The sequence below is a fragment of the Lepidochelys olivacea genome (genome assembly GCF_965140295.1).
Source record: "Lepidochelys olivacea isolate rLepOli2 genome assembly, chromosome: 10".
Lineage (NCBI taxonomy): Eukaryota > Metazoa > Chordata > Testudines > Cheloniidae > Lepidochelys > Lepidochelys olivacea.
In genome coordinates, this window is record NC_140420.1 from 17429838 (window position 1) to 17450904 (window position 21067).

The 21067-nt window shown below is 41.5% G+C and overlaps 2 protein-coding genes across 7 annotated transcripts in view; both read left to right on the forward strand.

The window, feature by feature from the left end:
* The window catches only part of PDILT (protein disulfide isomerase like, testis expressed), a gene marked incomplete at its 5' end in the record, with an annotated part of 102247 nt that extends 92779 nt beyond the window's left edge, over positions 1–9468 (forward strand). For all 6 annotated transcript variants that reach the window (XM_084641571.1, XM_084641575.1, XM_084641573.1 and 3 more), the window contains 3 exons: positions 929–1110; positions 7439–7528; positions 9151–9468. In XM_084641571.1, coding sequence (XP_084497697.1) covers positions 929–1110; positions 7439–7528; positions 9151–9222 — 344 coding nt within the window. In that variant the 3' untranslated portion in view covers positions 9223–9468. The remainder of the gene's footprint in view (positions 1–928; positions 1111–7438; positions 7529–9150) is intronic.
* A 509-nt stretch (positions 9469–9977) lies between these two features.
* GP2 (glycoprotein 2) lies at positions 9978–13636 on the forward strand (the record flags this gene model as incomplete). Its single annotated transcript, XM_084640344.1, is given in 4 exon segments — positions 9978–9990; positions 11401–11501; positions 13465–13574; positions 13576–13636. Coding segments are annotated over 4 exon segments (285 nt in total).
* Between the last annotated feature and the right edge of the window lie 7431 nt (positions 13637–21067).

The window sequence follows — 21067 nt, forward strand, 5'->3', positions numbered from 1 at the left end:
TAAATTTGTTAGTCTGTAAGGTGCCTTGCTGATGGAAATTTTACACAGTCAGCAAGGTTTCTTGCAAGGTTTCTGCCATTCTAGATGGAGGTTCAGAAGAGTTAAGATAACTTCCCTCCTTTCTATTTCTGTAACATTTTAGCTTGCTTATTCCCTTCTTGGTTGCACCCAAGATCTGAAATGGAAGTGCCAAAATGATGATGTTTCTGGCTTGACTGATGCAGAAACAACAGGAAGTTCATGAGAAAGCCATTTCTCCGAAGATTTAATACCGGATTCTGCAGGCTCAGAGATGCCTCTGCCATTCTGAGTGCTTATTCTGATCCCTCTCCCTCTCTCTCCCCAAACCTTAAGAAGAGAGGGGCCCAACCTGAAAATCTTGATCTGGAATTTGAATCTTTCACCCCCAAAATGTGGGGTATTCAAATCTGGGGTGAAATCCTAGGCACACTAAAGTCAATAATAAAACTACCATTGATCTCAGTGGGGCCAGGTATTCACTTCTGGAGTTTTGGTTTGGTATAGTCTAGAGAAAAGGGTCAGTCACACAAAGGAGATCCATATTTGGATTATGGCTATAACCAGTCTCCCTTCTAAATTCAGGATAGTAAAGCATTGCTATGTAACACGGATGGAGATGCTGGGACCTACTTGAGCCACAAGGCTTCCTGCCACCCAAAAGTAGTACCAGAAGAGAAGGTATTTGTTAGGCAACAACTTCTGGTTTTTACTCAGATTTTGCTCAGTTGTTACTCTGTCAAATTCCTACTGACTTCGTTGTGCTTTTTGATTTGCCCCATTGTTTCTATAAGTGGGTAATGCCCATTTCAGCTCTGGCACCTATCCATTTTCTATATTCCTGTGAAAGCAGTGGAGTAAGTTCATAGGTTTGATTTGTGAACATCTATTTTTGTTTTTCAAATTACAGATGCACCTTGGTCCCATGATTGTAGGAAACTCTTACCAATTTGGGATGAGCTGGGCAAGAAATATGAAAATCATGAAAATATAGTAATTGCCAAAATAGACTTCACAGCAAATGACATCCAGTTAGTTATGCTAGACCGCTATCCATTCTTTAGATTCTTTCCTGTTGGATCCAATAACCAGGTGAGACACATTTAATGTGTGTGTGTGCACATCAGAATGAGTGAGCATGTGAGAAGGGTGCCATGAAAGCGAGAATAAAACATTGGTCCTCGTCTATTCACACATTTCTTTTGGAGCAAGATGTACTCACTTCTGCCAGGAATCTGAGTTTAAACTAACTAAAGGGCAAAATATTTGCCTACAGCCCTCACAAGTATCAGGTTCTAGTATGAGACCATATTAGACTTTTAACAGACCTGGACTGATGAAGTTGATACAGCCATAGTCTCTGGTGACTTGAATCAATCCCTGTGCTGTCCTAGGTTCCAGGGGTCATAGAATATCAGGGTTGGAAGGGACCTCAGGAGGTCATCTAGTCCAACCCCCTGCTCAAAGCAGGACCAATCCCCAACTAAATCATCCCAGCCAGGGCTTTGTCAAGCCTGACCTTAAAAACTTCTAAGGAAGGAGATTCTACCACCTCCCTAGGTAACGCATTCCAGTGTTTCACCACTCTCCTAGTGAAAAAGTTTTTCCTAATATCCAACCTAAACCTCCCCCACTGCAACTTAAGACCATTACTCCTTGTCCTGTCAACTTCTACCACTGAGAATAGTCTAGAACCATCCTCTTTGGAACCACCTCTCAGGTAGTTGAAAGCAGCTATCAAATCCCCCCTCATTCTTCTCTTCTGCAGACTAAACAATCCCAGTTCCCTCAGCCTCTCCTCATAAGTCATGTGTTCCAGACCCCTAATCATTTTTGTTGCCCTTCGCTGGACTCTTTCCAATTTATCCACATCCTTCTTGTCGTGTGGGGCCCAAAACTGGACACAGTACTCCAGATGAGGCCTCACCAATGTCGAATAGAGGGGAACGATCACATCCCTCGATCTGCTGGCTATGCCCCTACTTATACATCCCAAAATGCCATTGGCCTTCTTGGCAACAAGGGCACACTGTTGACTCATATCCAGCTTCTCATCCACTGTCAACCCTAGGTCCTTTTCCGCAGAACTGCTGCCTAGCCATTCGGTCCCTAGTCTGTAGCGGTGCATTGGGTTCTTCTGTCCTAAGTGCAGGACCCTGCACTTATCCTTGTTGAACCTCATCAGATTTCTTTTGACCCAATCCTCCAATTTGTCTAGGTCCCTCTGTATCCTATCCTGCCCTCCAGCGTATCTACCACTCCTCCTAGTTTAGTATCATCCGCAAATTTGCTGAGAGTGCAATCCACACCATCCTCCAGATCATTTATGAAGATATTGAACAAAACCAGCCCCAGGACTGACCCTTGGGGCACTCCACTTGATATCGGCTGCCATCTAGACATGGAGCCATTGATCACTACCCGTTGAGCCCGACAATCTAGCCAACTTTCTACCCACCTTACAGTGCATTCATCCAGCCCATACTTCTTTAACTTGCTGACAAGAATACTGTGGGAGACTGTGTCAAAAGCTTTGCTAACGTCATTAAACAATACATCCACTGCTTTCCCTTCATCCACAGAACCAGTAATCTCATCATAGAAGGCGATTAGATTAGTCAGGCATGACCTTCCCTTGGTGAATCCAGGCTGACTGTTCCTGATCACTTTCCTCTTGTGGAAGTGCTTCAGGAGTGATTCCTTGAGGACCTGCTCCATGATTTTTCCGGGCACTGAGGTGAGGCTGACTGGCCTGTAGTTCCCAGGATCCTCCTTCTTCCCTTTTTAAAGATGGGCACTACATTAGCCTTTTTCCAGTCATCCGGGACTTCCCCCGATCGCCATGAGTTTTCAAAGATAATGGCCAATGGCTCTACAATCACAGCCGCCAACTCCTTTAGCACTCTCGGATGCAATGCATCCGGCCCCATGGACTTGTGCACATCCAGCTTTTCTAAATAGTCCCTAACCACTTCTTTCTCCACAGAGGGCTGGCCACCTACTCCCCATGCTGTGTTGCCCAGCGCAGCAGTCTGGGAGCTGACCTTGTTCGTGAAGACAGAGGCAAAAAAAGCATTGAGTACTTTAGCTTTTTCCACATCCTCTGTCACTAGGTTGCCTCCCTCATTCAGTAAGGGGCCCACACTTTCCTTGGCTTTCTTCTTCTTGCCAACATACCTGAAGAACCCCTTCTTGTTACTCTTAACATCTCTTGCTAGCTGCAGCTCCAGGTGCGATTTGACCCTCCTGATTTCATTCCTACATGCCCGAGCAACATTTTTATATTCTTCCCTGGTCATTTGTCCAATCTTCCACTTCTTGTAAGCTTCTTTTTTATGTTTAAGATCCGCAAGGATTTCACTGTTAAGCCAAGCTGGTCACCTGCCATATTTACTATTCTTTTGACACATATTTACTATTCTTTCTTGTTCCTGGACTCTCAGGGGTGTTTGCAGATCCCTAACCTCTAAAAAACCTACAGCCATGATCCTGTGCTAGCCTCTGAGAATGGATTCTGCAGGGGCTTCTTGGTGTAACTCTCATTTTAAAAAAACCCCAAAGTCAGGACTTATGCACCTCAGTGCTTTGTTCATGTTACCTGTTTGAATTGTTTCTGTAGCAGTTTGGCTTATGAAAACACGTTTACATTGTCTTAGAGGCCATGTCCTCTGAGCTTTTCAGAAACTCTTAGCCAGAAACGCTTTGCCAATATCACACACCATAGTAGCAGCAAATTCAAGTGCCTCTTAATAAAAAAAACAAAGAGCTGTTGCTATTGCTGCTTATCTCTAGAATATGCTATGTAATGTACCATCATGTTGCATAATGTTCTGAAAGTATTACTGCAAGAAAGGACAGAAGAAATAGAAATATATTAACCACATAGTCATAATCCTCCATCCACATGGATAATTTAATTGAAGAGAAAACGCCAGCTCTGGATCCAAGAAATTCAATTTTAGGATACTGTTATAATTAAAACATTACTCAGCTTTTCATTTTTCTCCTCATGCCCCACACGTAAATTAAATTCTAAGACATTTGTACTTGCCCTCATTTAATCTCTTAGGGAGAGAGATATTTTTCCCTTGGACATGTATGCACAACTTCTAATGAACTGAACAGCAGCCCCGCAGATCCCTAATGGGTCTGGCCTTAATGTATACATTCTCATCCCTCTCACTTTGCAGTTTTCCACTCAATATTCTTTTTAAAACATATTAATGACCTTTTATTTTCTAAAAAAATTAATGAAGAGTTGGCACACGAGGCTGTTTCTGATTTCTATTACTAATTATCTATATTCTGTGGATGTGTTCTGAGGCCCCAGTCAGGGATTAGGGTTTCATTGTGCTAGGCACTGTACATGCCTAATACAAAGATAGGGCCTTCCCCCAAAGAGCTTACAATCTCTCCTACCACATTCTTGCCTTAGACTGGAGTTTGGTGCCCAGATGCTAAGCAGATGGTCAGAGACAAAGAGGAGCAGGAAATACACAGCACAATTACAAATATTTGCTCCTTGTAATACTTCTGTGGTGTTTATCCCTCTCTCATGTTAGGGATGGGAACTAAATGCTAGTATGACAAAGGTCAATGAAAATTGTGAGTTTCCCTTCTCTGTAAGCCTCTCTCTCATAAATGGTCCCTTTGTAGCCTTCTCCCATTCTCATCTTTGCATCTTCTTCCAGTCTGACCCTTCTGCATTGGTTAGTCTCTGTCTTCTCATGCACCAAATGATCTCCTGCCAATCTCTTCCCAGAACGTATTTCTCCCTCATAGCTTTTCAGACATGACCCCGTATGATTCTAACAGACCAGGTGAAAATCATGCCAGCACATAGGGAACACTGTATGTCTGAACTGTTGTCTCTGTGTCCCGTCTTGAGCATAAATTCCTTGAGGCAGCAGCCACATCTCTGTATATTTGTACAGCACCAAGATGATTGTCAGCTTTCAACAAATAGTAATTACAATGCTCCATGCAATGCCCAACTCCCAAGACAGGAATTTTGTTGGTGTAGGAGGGCTGGTGGTTCTGTATTAGTGTCTACTCTACCCAACACCTTTCACTGTTAAAGAATTACAGATAGGAAGAGCTCTATGCTGGATGAAGATAGTGGTAACTTTCTGGATGGCACTTTAATCTCACATTGTCAGAAAAGCCTGGAGAGTAAAACCCTTGAGATAAGATTCCCCCAACCCCACAGGGAAATATCACCCCCCCTTACATCTGGGTGCTAGATCCTGCTCTCACTAAATCAATGGGAGTTTTGCCACTGACATCAATAGGAGCAAGATCAGGTCCTTGTTTTCTAGGACTAAGGTAAGGAGGATGTCATGACTTCCAAGAACTATAATCTCCCTCAGGCTGTCCTGAAAGGACTGTGATAAAGCCATGAGGAAAATAACATTACTGCATGCTCCGCCCCAGGCCTATTCAGTTGACCAGTGTGCAATCAGACACTTTCTCACAATACGAAGATGGTTTTATGGAATACCCATTTTTTCTCAGGGGTGTCAGCTGTCCCTCATTCAAACCATGCCTTTAGATTTTGGCCATTTAAGACTGGATTCTGCTTTCACTGATAGCACTGGCAAAACTCCCACTGAAGTCAATGGGAGCAGGATTCGGCCCATGAACAAGATTTTCAAAACTAGGAGCCTTGCTAGGGTTCTAAATGAGTAACTAGAAAGCTGATGGGGGCTCAGCTCTTAAGTCCACATTTGGATACCTCTGTAAACAGCCGGATTTTCAGAAGTGCTTACTCAGGGGTCTGGTTTTTGAAGTCTTGGCCTTAATAAAGATTTGTTTATTCTAACAAGCGAATAGTGACCATTGACATGAAGAGGACACTTTGTTGTCAAAAGCAATCAGCCACTGTACTGAATCAGAAAACTCTTAAATCCCCTAGGTAAACGTGGAGAGTTGAAAAAATATAGTCGGCATTTAACTATTTGATGGGGACAGTTACCATCAGCGCTGAAGGAACATGGAGATATTTCATCTGCTTACACCTCAGAAAGAGTGGCTGGGTCTGCCAGACACTAGTTGAGATATTTTGATGAAACAGACTGACTCCCTGTTTGCTGTGTGCAAATAAAATATAAATTAGCATTTTTTCAGATGGTGTTTAAGGCTGACATTCATTTTTGTTTCTTGGCACTGAGACATACACATTTATATCCTCTTAAGAACTGAATGCTCTGAGAGATGCTGAAAATTCTCCCTGAGTGCAAACCCCAAGGACAGCTTAAGAGGGTGGTTTATCTCACTTTGAAAACCTTCAGGCTCTGAGACCCTGCTGCTTTAGCTATCATTGATTACCTCATCAGAGGGCAGACAGGCTCAAGATTTTTTGGAGAACATGTATCTTCTCTGAAGGAGTCAAAACAACTGTTTTGTTCAAGAAACTTAAAAAGCCATGAGCACTTTTAAGGAAACATCACATAAGGCAGCCGTATATTTTCTTGTCATATTCAAACTATTTTAATGCATGGACAAAATGAATACCTGGTGGAAGTCAACTGAAATCAGAAGGGAATGGAGGAATTTTGCACACAGTATTTTGAATTCAAACAGGGCAGATCCTCCTTTGGGATAAATCAGCATAGTCTCATTTATTTCAGTGCAGGTAGATCAGTTTACACTGCCTGAGGATGTTTAAAGTTGCTGAGATCACAAGTGAACACTTTTGTGTTACGCAGATACAACCTTACACTACATTATGGCTAAACACAATTACAATCTTCCTTAAGCTCCCACACAGCAAGTTTTGAAAAATCCTCTAAAACGGTGCTGTATTCAGCGATTGTTGGAGAATTCTAAAGCTCTCAGTGTGAAATGATCTTTCTTCCAAACTCCCTAAACAAACATTCAGCATTGCCATTCTGTCTCAACACATGAAGTATTCTCCACAGCCATTAAGTATAGGCAAATTTACTTTAGTTCATCTTCCTCTTGTTCTAGTTTAATCATCCTAGGTGGAGGATTTCAAAGCCATCTAACAGCTTTCAATGTCCAATTCCAATTAAAATGTTTTAGGCAGCTTTGAAAAGCTCACCCATACTCTGTATGGTCTCTATTCTGTAAAAAAAATGCATGCATCTGCTTAATTATATGCATGAGACATCAATAGTTAGTTGGCAGGATCCAGGCCTAGTATAATAAGTTAAGGTACTTTGTGTGGTTTGTGCAGGATTCTCTCCTTTCTTCTCACAGGTATTTATATCTATCTCCTTCCCCATTCTGGATATCCAATTAACTTTAGAATTTGTTGAGTCTCCTCCATGGCTTTTTAAACTAAATGCAAGAGTCCAGAGTCTGATAAGCCCGCATAACTCAGAAATCCCTGTGTGCTGTGGTCCGATTTCAGGCATTTTATGCATAGAATAATTCTTTACCCTTCTATTCTTTTCAGGTTGTGGTATATGATGGGGAATACACCCTTGAGGCTTTTGCTGAATTCTTAGAAAAACAAAGCAAGCCAAAAGTAGAAGCAGCAGAAAAGGTAAAGGATTTGACCTTCCACTCAGCCACACCCGGGTTTACAACACATGATCCTTCTTTTCTTGACGCTAATGTTACAGGTCTCTGAGCCAAGAAGCTCGCGTAGCCACCTACTGGGCAGCAGGAAGCAATTGCTATCTGGGCAAGAGAGAACTGAACTTTGACTGGGTTTTGATTTTACAAATCAAAGCCTCAGCCGAAGTTGGTTGGGATGAAAATTGGAAAGGTTCACATCTAGCTCCCATTTTATCCACTTCCTTTAAGTTCAGAGGGGCTTCTCTCCTTTCTAAGCACTGTGGCAGAAGTAACTGCAATGTTTTCCTTTCCTTTTTGTGATCCGGATTGGACTATAGCCTGGATCACCAACCACAAGTTTTGGTGCCCTTGACTCAACCTGTCTCCAGGAGGCTGGACTTCATCTGCTGCTGAGCACACGATGTATGCACGAGATGCTCCATATTGACTCAGTTGCATATTTACACATATTTCATTATGAAACAGTTAATGACAAATAATATAGTTTAACAACCTGAGACTCAAGATACATGTAGAAAACACAGAAAAGGAATGATAGAGTCCTCACACCTAACTTCTGCTGAGAAAGGATATGCAAGGACAACTTGGCGCATAGTCTGCCTTTCACTGGAATCCAGGGCCTATGCTGCCAAAAGGAGTGAGAAGGAAGGTGCCCAGGATGCACTGAGGATGCCACTGAAATTGCCCTGTAAAGGTACAGGGAAGCAATGAGATGGTGGATGGAGAAATACTGAGGAATGTGATTCACCCTTCAATCAGGGCTTAGAGATGGTTCAATGACTAAGCAGCTAGTTTTGGGAAGCAGAGCTTCTTCTCCTGCTGTACATATGAAGGGGCTGCAGCTGTGGTGAAGGTTCTCCAGTCATGTGTTTGAAGGAGGGGTAGGAGTCACATTCACTCACTTTCCTCTGTGCTTACTATAGTGCTATGTGCACTCTGCTATTTCTCTCTTGGTGCCTTATTCCACTTTAAAGTATAAGGGCTGCAGGGTAATTCTACAGCCAGTCTGAAACCCTATCCAAGATGTGCTTTGCACTGCTCGAGGGAGAACATTTGGCATTAGCCCACCTGCTTATATTTGCTGTCCTTATCGAATGACACCCAAAGTTGTCCAGCACAGTACTGCAGGAGACACTGGGGTTTTTTGCACAGTGCACTGCTTGAAGTGCAAATCCCCTGTTGGACGAATACTTTTTGTTCCATTACTGGGGAAGATACAAATAGCAAACTCAAAGGGCAGCTCTTCTGAGGTTGCACTAGAAAAGACAAAGCATTATCTCTACAGGATTTTTAGATCTGCCCATGCATTACATAGTGCAAGTGACTGGTTTTTCAAGAGTTTATCAGAATTTCACACAAACGGCATCTCATCTAAGCTTTGCCCAGGGGCTGAGGTGTGGGTGTGAGATCGCATTTTTTGGTGACAGCAGCACTAGCTCTGATCTCATTAAGATGTAAAAGAGAAATCTAAAGTTCTTATAATATTTTTAAAACTCATTTTACGGAGAACAAATACTCACTAAAGCGATTCTTTTATCATGAGAGGCTATAACACAGAACTTCATTGGTGTATTTTATTTTTTAAAGACTCCTTCTGGAGAAAGCAAAGAGGATCTCACTGAGGAACAGACTGTCATAAAACAGAAAGAAGAACTTTAACTCCACAGTGAAGGGGAAAGATTCCATAGGAGGATATCCTGAAGATGAGGATGCTCCACACTATGAGAACTTTGATTGCATCATGAGAATATAAGGATGCATCAAAAAACAAAAGAAAATAAAGAGAGATTATAATATCACTGTCTGGCTGTGCATCACTGTGCATTACTCGTTGGAATGTGACTTTACTGGTGTTTTCCCCTAACCTGGAATCAATGTCTCAGTTCTGTAGCTCACGAAAGCTCATGCTCAAATAAATTGGTTAGTCTCTAAGGTGCCACAAGTACTCCTTTTCTTTTTGCGAATAGACTAAACGGCTGTTACTCTGAAATCAGTTCTAAAAGTAATCTTCCATTTTGCCTTAAATGTTTTTATTGTCAGGGTGCACCCTCCACTCCTGTCTTTTCTAGTGCACACAGCCTGCTCAGAGACACTCTGATTGGGAGCACCATGTGTAGTTTATTTACGTTTCCCCTGTCACCTTTACAGTGATGCACAGTACCTTATCTACAACAGCACATAATCCTCAGCCCCTTAGATCAAGGATAGGAGAGGTGGGAGATCTCTCCTGGGACTAACTGAGAGTTTGTCTCTCTCATCCCCTCTTCCCCAGGCACTTCTTTCCTGTGCCTTTTCTAATTTCTGGGTGAATGAGTTAATTAGTAAATAGTGTCACAAGAGAAAGGATTAAGGCCCTACAGAAAACAGGACAAAGTTCAATCAGCATCCTAGCCTTTGTGAATGAAACCTGCGGAATGCACATTCACAGTAGTTCCCTGTTGCACCAATGCAACCCTCATGTCTTCAAGAGAAGGGGGAATTCATACCATGGGAATGGAGCCAAAATTAGAACAAATACCTGGATTATTTTAAAAATAAGCATGTGCAGCTAAAGATTGAGGACCAGATTTTTAAAGTCCATAGGGGTTAGGCACTTTTGAAATTTCCATTAGGTAGCTGTGTACACCCTTAGGCATCTAGAGACCTCTACAGATTTGACCCTGTGCCCTGAATGAGAACAAATATTTGTGGGATTTTGGCATTTTTGCTTCCTGCCCTGACTGGAAGCAGGAAATGTAGAGGAGCAGTTAAAAATAAATCAGCCGGGGTTCAAAAACATGAAATGCACTTTATTGTACATCTACAAAGGTTCAGGGATGATTCCAGTTTTGGTCAAGAAGTTGGTTATTTCTTATTTTAGCCAAACACGATCACCTGTTCCTAACTCTAAGGCTGAATCTGATTGCTGTGTTCTACTGAAATACGAAGATTTGCCTAAAGAGTTAGCCAAAGTTCACACACAGACAGTACAACACAGAGGTGGTTTAAAGCAACAACTATGATTTTAAAGGATAATTATTTGCTCACTTGTATGCTCAAAGAAATAAACCTATTAACTCCTGTGAAATGTGTTCTTTTAAAATGTGGTTCAAACAACTTTCAACCTGACATTTTATACAACCATTTACCTATTGAATGGGAAAGGAATTGGACATTCAGAAAAAAGTTTCCTTTCTTCATGAAAACTGAGCTCTGTACTTGATTTCTCAGCTCTCCAAATAAAGCTAGTGGCCCTTATTGCTGGAAACTCTTAAAGCATATGGATGGTGGATTAAAGAACCCAGATCCAGCCTGCTCCTTTGCAGCCCAGACCTAAAATCAAACCATTGGTATTTACTGCCAAGCACTGCCTAACTCTCCTAATATGTTTTAAAATATTGGCAGGATATTTGCCTCGTTTTTCCATCCCAGTGCCTATGTTTTCTGTCCCATTGACTGTCTTGTCTATTTAGATTGTAAATTCTTTGGGACAGGGCCAATCTCTAGGTGCACGTACAGTGTCTAGCACAAAGGGGCTCTCATCTAGATTGGAGATTCTGAACACTCAATAATAAAATATATTTATTACAAACAGAGAACCTATCATTTGAGGTTCTGAGAGAATAGATTCAAACAGAAGAATGAGCAGATAAGATTGTTTGATTGCCTCATACCGAGAGGGGAAAAAAACCCAGGCAGGCAATTCATAATACTTGCAACAAGATGAAATTTGAATGGCACTACGTGCAGATACTGTACCATATAAATCTATCAAATCCAGAAGCTATAATGGTTTAATTGTTTTCCCCAAAGAAAAATGAAAGACATGCCCCCTATAGCAATACTCTTTATTGGAAGATGGGATTATCATTCAAGATAAAATAAAAATTAATTTTTACTGCTCCTTCCCACTGGATATGAAATTCAGTCTTGAAACAGTCATCGAGCCCATTATAAAGGTATGGGATTAATGAAAAAATGATTCATCTCGATAAATGACATGTTAGTGCCTATTAGAAGCTAATATCTTGGGTGCCAAGGCAAGGGTCCAAGTCCAGGCTCCCACTCTGTACCCTCTGCACTGCTCTGGTGACACAAAGAGGGTGGAAAGCTTCTTTAAATAGCCAACTGAGGATTCCTTGCCTGGGGAAACGTCTGCTAGTGAAAAGCCACCCTAAATAATGCTGCATCACCTGCTCCTGCCCTTCCCCTCTCCTGGTGGAAGGGTGTTGCAATAGTGGGAGCGGGTGTGGCCAGAATGCACTACCATTCAGGAATTCAGGACCAGCAAAACAGTCCAGGAGGCCACTTCAGCTGAGCCCTGTAGCTGCTCTAACTTGTGCCTGGGGCCAAACTGGCTGCTGGTAATCGGGTGACCAGATAGAAAGTGTGAAAAATCGGGATGGGGGTTTGGGGTAATAGGCACCCATATAAGAAAAAAGCCCCAAATATTGGGACTGTCCCTATAAAATCGGGACATCTGGTCACCCTAGCTGGTAGCCCCTTGATTGGCAACTCTAAGTTCTATGGCAGTACAAAACAAGAATTGATTGAGCTTGCATAGTGAAACTCCAAGCTTTACTTAGCGCTAAAAGAAAGATTACACATTATGAGTTTGAATAATAAAATGCACATCTGTAAATTGTATGTTTCCTTAGATATAGGATGTACTTTCTTGCCCCAAAAGTTGACATATCAGTATAATCTAAATATAATTGTTACTTTAGTTCACTAAATGTCTTTGTGGGCAGTATCAGGATGCTCACAGTTAAAATGGTTGTCTACAGTGATCAAAATTACACTTCACCTTATAAGAGATCAACAGCAGTATTAGCAACAGAGGCCATGTTCTGGATTGGTATAACATTTGATGGTGGGGATACATCCCAGTTTGTCTTGCTGATGAAGAGCTGCTATGCCTACCACAAATGCTACCAATCCAAAAAAATATTTGATAATTCAAGATGGGTATGGATTAGAGAATTACTTGCAAAGAATCTTATCTTTCATCTGCAGCACATAATCATGTTACCAAGGGTAAGGAGGGTAGTTAGATTCCAACCCAGGTCAGGGCAAAGTTCTATGTTAGGCATTTCTACTATGCCCATTTCTATTGTGTCAAATACACCCTTAAAACACAAATGATGTTGCATTGCAGTACCACAGATAGCTACCTCACCTTTGCTCTCCCATGCTATAGGAATATCACTTTTTTCTTTGAATAGGCTCCAAGGTGGCTTTAAGAGACTAGTGGTAAATTTTTTTGAAGTGCCTAAGTGACTCAGTAGCGTAAGGCCCATTTCCAAAAGTGAATTAGGTGCCTATGTCTGATTGAAAGTCAGTCAGTCGCTTCTATCACTCTTGCCTTTCCTCATCTCCAAGCACCTGAGAGCCCTGGTCAGTTGATGGTCACCTGATTCTGCTTGGTTGCAGAATGCATTGAACCACTGTAGGATTTATATTGGTCCCTTCCCATCTCTGGCTTGGCATGGGGAGAAAGGAGTCAGTGACCAACAACAGGGTCACATCAGTAGAACAGGACAGGGAAAGAGACGGCATGGAACAGGACTTGCTGCATCCTATGAATCCATAGCTAGCTCCATTTCCCAACCGCCAGACAGCTGCCTTCTCTCTGCATGACACCCTCCACTAAATAGCATGGTACACGTAAGAAATTAGCTAGCTCCCAGATGACCTGCCCTTGGGAACGGTCTACTTCCCTAAGGGTTGAAACCAGTACTGAAATGTTTTAACTTAAACACAGTTTAAGTTCCTTAATTATGTTAAAGTAACCCATTTTCCAAACTATGCCAACATCTACTGAATTTAGCAAACAAGTCTCATTACATGCTATGTGTATGGTAGTGTCCCAACAGCCATAATCAAAATTCAGCCCTTAATAGTTTGACATCTGAATTGTAGAACAGTATATTAATCAATCAATGTGGCTTTTACAGCTGTCTAAGCACACAAGAGTCTACTGTAACCTTGTTAGAAAATGGTGTCTCAGCTCAAGGACAATTTTCCCTTCAAATGGTCTGTTGGAAGCCACAATCTTGTTTATCTACACTGCAAAATTAGTCTCTCATGCTAGCACTGAAGCATGCAAGCCATTACGTGTATTTATGACAATTAGAAATTGTAGCTCACTGATGCAGAGACATTTTTACATTGTTATAATAAATATTGCATTGTAATCCTGCTAAAGAAGCAGATTTGCTCTCAATAGTCTTGTTTGGGAATTGGAAGTCATCAATGATGTAGACAACCCCAGCCTATATGAATAAAGTCTAACTCCTGCTAGTCTTACCCACTTGGCTACACATGCCAATAAGATGAGAGGATTTGGCCCGTAAGTTGTAAGTATTGTGACAAAGCTCTGTCCTTGCCTCCGTGGGTCCCGCGTTTCCTGGAGGATTTCACTAGCCTCAGAGGCTCACTGTGACCCTCCACATAACCCTTCTTTCTCTAGAGACAAGGGTCACAGTCTACTGAGCCATTTTCATCATAAGCCAGCAAGGGAGGTGAGGAGAAGTTATCCTTCCTTGCACAGTCTCTGTTGTCTCCCAGTCTCAGTGATTAATCAGGGGGCAAAGGTTGGGGGGGGAGCCCAGGCCCACCCTCTACTCCGGGCTCCAGCCCAGGGACCCTAATAGTATCAGCTATGGTAGCTGACCTTTTAGAAACATGACGTACAATTCCCTGGGCTACTTCCCCCACAGCAGCCCTCACTTCCTCAAGCTCCACTTCACCCTTACCTCAGGGTCTCCTTCCTTGTGCCTGATGAGGTGTGTACTACTCAGCCTCTCCAACAGCACAACTTCCTCCCACAGCTCCTGACATGCACACCCACCTGACTGACTGGGAGACTTTTAACTAGTTTTAGTGAGCCCCTGATTGGCTTCAGATGTCCCAATCAACCTAGCATTCTCCCTGCCTTCTGGAAAGTTCTTAATTGGCCCCAGGTGTCTTAATTGACCTGGAACAGCTTCCATTTCACTTAACCTGGTACCAGGGATTTGTTTAGCCTGGAGCTAATATATCTATCTATCTCCCACTACTTTTCTATAGCCATCTGGCCTTGCCCCGTCACAGTATGTAGTTTAGGAAGTTTGATAAAAGAGACCAGATCCTTCTTTCTGTTACAACTGTGCAACCGTGAAGTCAATGGGGTTGTGCAGTGTAACGTGGAGTGGCATTTGGCCCAAAGCACATATTGTTTTAAAAGCTAATAAAGTATGAAGACCACAATTGATTATAACAGTTTGCTGATAGGATGGGGAGAAGTTCATAATTTTAAATTCTGTTTTATGGCAATGCAATACATTATAAATGAATCTATTCACTGAACTTGTGGCCATGTTATTAGTGTGTCAAAATTATGCACAGGCGATTAGTAGTTTTCATACATAATTTTTTTTACTGACTGAAAGGTGTCTAGATGGTTCATACGTCATACCTACATCTAATATGTTCGGGATGTAATACTCTGTCTTTTCCAATGGCCTCATAGAAGACATTTCTTCTGCACAGACAAGGTGGGTCTCTCTCACCAACAGCACTTGGTCCAATAAAAAAGGTATTACCTCACCCACCCTGCCACAGAAATAAAGTGTCATACCCTCAGTGTAACCATAGTTGACATTTTCCCCGAAGTGAATGATGAGCATAACAGTTTCAGCTAGTATACTTATAAGAGTATAGCAAGTCTCTTCAGATTTCCAGTTCCTTTCAGAAATTTGGCCTTGATCCAGCAGCAGAGGTGTCGACTTTCTGAGTTCCTGCGGGGTGCTCGACCCCACTCAACCCCTTCCCTTCCCCCCAAGCTCCTCCCCAGTGCCTCCTGCATGCTGCTGAACAGCTGATCACTGGCGGGCAGGAGGCGCTGTGGGGGAAAGGAAGGAGCTGATCGGCAGGGCTTGCTGGTGGATGGGAGATGCTGGGGGGGGGAAGGGGGGAAGCTGATCAGCGAGGCTGCCAGTGGATGCTGAGCACCCACTACTTTTTTTCCCCCATGGGTGCTCTAGCCATGGCGTTGGCACCTCTACACATCACAGTACATGGGACTTCTCATGCAACAAACGTTAAGTGTGTGAATCAGAGCTTTGCTGAATCAGGGCCTTAGTTGTCTGTGCATGGTTATAATTTGCATCAGAACTTGGTACTTATACTAAAAGTGGGGAAAGTCAGTCTGGTGTATAACTGAGATCTAGCTAACATGCCATGAACAACTACATAATAAGCACAATCTACAGTCAGCCATTTCTTTTTTCTTTTCTACTGAAAACCTTTTGCTGCATTTTGTTCAAGCTCTCCAAGGCAAATAGATAAATGTACAACTGCATCCAGTAAGCAATAAGTATTAATAAAGCATAAAAAGTGGAGCCTTATTGGAAAGCATTTTCCAAAGCATAGCTGGCAAAAATGCCTGTGAATAAATTCTGATTGCTTGCCAAAGAACAACACAGGTAGCATCATAATTAGTCAGCAGAGACAATAGAATTTGTATGTTCAAACATCATTGCTGAAGCGTAAGCCTATATAAAGGGGCTGCTTTGAAAACTGGCACAATTTGGGAATTACGTCTAGAATTTAATCGTCCTTTCATGTCATGTTCTAAACCGATATTGGTTGGTTGTTCTAAGAAACAAAATATACCACTGGAATTATATACTGGACGCACACACTGGTACTGTGTAGAATGAGGGCCTCTGTGAAAGCAATTTTCCCCATGATCATATTATATGGGTCTCCAGCACTAGTAAGGTAAGGGACATATACAAACCATTATCTCTTTTATTATGGCTTCAAGAAACACATCTTGGGTGTTCTTGTTCCTTAAATTGTTTAGAAATCAGTTACCCTTACTTGGTTTGAAAATGAGGAGCTTCCTTACTCAGAGCTACCCTGTTTTCTTTTGTGCTACTTATATTGCCACTGCCAGCATTTGACACACATTCTTTACACTTCCTGCATCCTACACTGAACTCGTATCTGTCAACAAATTATGGAGATTATAGCAATAAGTTGGCATTCTAATCACTATGAGACAGTAAGCCAAAGTTTTCAAACATTTTCATGGTGTGTACATATACCAAGACTGATTTTATATATATTTCCCTTGCTGCAACAGAAACTTGTTCATACAAATACATGGGGTGAAACCCTGGCTCTGCTGAAGTCAATGGGAGTTTTGCTGTTGACTTCAATGGAGCCAGGAATTCACCCATGAATTTTCTGTTTCCAGTAGTGGTGGGGTCCTCTTAGCAAAGTCCATCATATCATACAGTTTTACAGTAGGTTGTACAGCAGTACTGGCTATCTCTGGGAAAGCTTGAGATTTATGGGTGGCAATTATAGCCTTTATGACAGCAAAAGTGTCAGGTAGCTACCTTCCCACTCACTTTAAACAAATATTACTGGTCCAGAACATACACTTTAATCCACTCCCTCCATTCTCCTGGGGAATCCTTTACTAAAACAATTTGTTTGACAGTAAAGACCTCCAAAGGACCGTCATTAATTTGATTTGCATCATCCTCCCTGCCTGTCCTCAGTTTCACTGGTGAATTGTGACCTTTGGAAATAAGGCTTTAGTTTACAGGCCCGTTTACAAACAGACAAATGGATCACAAGTCATCTAAAAATTTCAGAGACAGAAGAGTAGATCTATCTGGATGGATGTGCTCCTTTGGAGAAAGCACTTGATAAATAACAAGGAAGCCAGTTTATACTGAAACTGTTATAAGCAAGAGTGAGTGGCAGTTAGAGATGAGCAAATGCTTAAAACAACAACAAAAATAATAAGAATAATAAAAACAAAATTCATTTGAATAAAAAATAAAGTAAATTTGCTTTGACAGCTTTTGTGACCTTCATCTATCCGCTTGCTGCAAACATTCACAGGAGAGGTTTGTTTACAAGAGTGCTTTTGGAATGAGTATCCAAACCATGATGAAAATAGCATTTATTCTGGAAGTGTTGCAGATATTCACAAGATCTTTGTGCAAATAGTCACAACTTTAGTGATTTTTTCAAGCCCCTCGTCCTTTTTATAAATATTTCAGTCATCCAGTCAAGGAGCAGAAACAATACCCAGTTTCTCAGGTAACCAATCACATAGCATAAATAGTAGAACTATAAATAACAGACTGGAGGCAATCATCTCAGTGAATGGTTTGCAAGTGACGGAAAGGCACAAAATTGTTTGCCTAACACATTTGTCAGATAATTTCAAACAAAGATCAGATTTGTAAAAACTGAAACACGTTGGCAGATAACGTTAAAAGAAATAAATTTACTAAAAATGTTCATTGCAACCTATTCAACTAGTTCCAATGGTAATGGTCTAAAATTTCTTTCACTGCTCTGTTAATGCCACCTGCTGGTAAACTGATGAAAGATCTAGTTTTGTATGTTTAATTCCTTGCAAGCTTTGCATAAGCTTTGGAATAGCACATTGTAACCAGGGATCTACAGTCAATTTATAGGTATCAGTAAAGTGAACATGTTATCTGTTTGGGAAATGTGTGGTATCCTTTAGAAATGTTGATTCAAAATGAAATTGTTGCTTTAATTGTCCCAAGCAGAAAAAGATCAAAAGGTTTTGTTGACATTGGTATTTACCCACAGAAAATTTCTGTTCTGATGAAACTACCATTTTTTGTTGTGCAAAAAATGTTCAACCAGCAGTAAGATTAGTTATTAAACTCACATGAACACCCACCCATCCACCCACCTTTCAATGTGCATTGGACCAAGCAGCTCTAATTTTTGCAGGCAAAAACCGCATACACAGCAAGTACTATGTACTATATAGACAAAGAGAGACGCCAACCTAAGCACAGATCCGAGCATGGATATGACATAACACTTCAATTCAACGTTGGGCATTTAAGTCTGCCTAGGCCTGTCAACAATCTCTTTTCAGAGTAAACTCAGGACTAAGGTAACCTGAGATGGCTTCTAGCCATGGAAGAACCTACAAAGAGACACTGAAAGGTATGTACAGATCCTTCCTTCATGTTCAGCTTCAGCTTCCATTTGATGCTAGAGATACAGCCATTCAGCATTGTAATTCTGACTCTTTAGCATTCCCCTTGTTTGCTGGATCCCCCCACATGTGCCCTTCTCAGATGCTCCCCAGACTCCACCGATTGCTACTTCTCCTTTCCTTGTCTGCCATCATCTCTTAAAACACTTCCCTGGCTCTTCTTGATGCCTCGTTGTCCCTCCCAACCCTCTCTTATAGATTCAGAAATTGTAATTATCGCCGTTGTGATAATCTAGTCTGACTTCCAGTCTAATACAGGCCAGAGAATGAATCACGCTCAGCTTCATCCTCTCCCCCCACCCTGAAGTTTATTCAGAGATTTCTGAAAGACTATGGGTTTGGGCCTACAAGAAAGCGATTTCAGAGAAAGTAAGGCCATGTCTACACTTACAAGCTTACAGTAGCGATACAGCTGTGCCACTGTAAGAGCGTTCGTGTAACCACGTTATGCTGATGGGAGAGAGCTTTCCCATCGACATAATAAAACCAGCTCAAAGAGCTGTGGTAGCTATGTTGGCGGGAGAGCATCTCCCACCAACACAGAGCTGTGCACATGAGCCCTTATGCTGGCAAAACTTATATTGCTATGGGGGTGGGGGGTGTTTTTTCACACCCTTGCATGACAAAAGTTTTGCTGACATAAAGTGCTAATGTAGACATGACCTAAGACTATCACACTGGCTAGCGCTAGAGGTAAATTAAGGTACTTTGAGACGTAGAACTTTAATTACCAATGATTTCTACTCTGTAGGAGAACTTTGTCTATATGGGGATTATTGAGTCCAAACAGTGAAATAACTAATTATTGATTTCAGTGTATCTGCAATTTTCAGAGGCAGGTTGACATTGTAAATGTGAATTTGTTCTCAGTTGACTATTTATTGATTGAGAGTGTTACATCTACTTGCATGGTCAGTGTGAAGGGTTGGACTTCCCTTCCCTTCAAAAACTTGTCATTTTAGAGTGACACTCAAGAACAGTTTGATATGATGGTCTGTCAAGGAAAAAGATTTACAGCCATTCTATGCTCAGCATAATTCAGCCAAAAATATTCAGAAGAACAGCCTCTGCTTAATCATCATCTATTTAAAATAGAAAAGTTTAATGAATTTTAAAAATATAATTTACTTAGCACTATCTACAGTTGTTTCCTTTTTACGTTTTGCTTTGCTTGGAGTCAGGACAATAAAATAGAAGAGTTAGGTTTTTTTTAGTTTGTTTCTCAATCATTTCACTTTCTGGATGCCAGGCACTAGCATTGTGTGGTAATGTTTGGGTTGCAATGTGTAGAGAAAAATTTGAATTCAACCACACACACACACACACACACACACACCTTTGTTTCCCTTCTCTTCAACCCCCAATTGCACTGGAATTTAAAAATATGGAAACATTGCTCTCAGTCTTGGATTTTGTAAAATTTGCAACTGGAGACTGAAAAGACAGTTTCTTTTTAAATGGTAATTCTGAAACGTTCTCAAAAATAACACTTCAGAAAAACATAAAAGTTACAGCTGGTGTAACATTGTGACATATGAACTTATGAAGTATCTTTGCTTAAACCAAGAAGAAAATGCCAGATAGCCAAGAGTGCTCGCTGGCTCTGCAAAGCTCCTTGTAAAAAACAAACAAAAAAAAATCTATATTTCTGGTGAAATGTCATTTCCAGACTCCCGTATGTGAAAGGAAGTAGCTCCCCATCAAACAAGCACCACGGAGAGCTCACAAGAAGAATTTTCATTACTAGAAGGGTTTGTCTCAAGACTTTACTTTCTGACTAATACTGTTTAAAAACCACAGCACCTCACAAATAATAGGCCAAACTTACTGACCCTCCAAGCCACATGCAATAATCTTCAGAAGTTTGAGAGCCGCAAGACACACACCATGCGCCTATGGGTGCAGGGCTTCTGCCCCAAGAGCCCCACCTCCACCCCCGTGAAGCTAAAGCCCTCCTCCATGCAGGACATAAGCCCCTAGTCCTGCTCCCCGCCCAGTCTGGTAGGCAGAGAATAAGGGTACATGGGGGGCTCTGTGACCCACACTTTAACTGTAAAAGAACTGCATGTGGGCCTGTGTCTGACATAGAACTCTCATCGCTATATATTTTCTTTTAGTCATCATCTAGGAGAAATGGTGATGTTTCTAGGCAAATTCTTTAAGGGCAACATTCACTTCTGTGTAGAAGGTCAGCACAAAGGCTTATGCCCCTATTTAAATCTAACTAAATGCCTTGTTTTGACAGCTTAAGTGGCACATAGGCTTTTGTGCTGGTTCTCTGCTCAGGGGTAAACTGACTAACTGCTTAGACAGGAGTGACTAGTAAAAATGTGATTTGCTATTGCTAAAGACAGCCTTGTTCGTACAATGAAATTCTTGAGTCATTTCACCATTGCATTTATTTCTGGTTTTGATCACTCCTTACAAATCCTCAATGCACACATGTTTTCATTACAAAATAAACAGGAATCA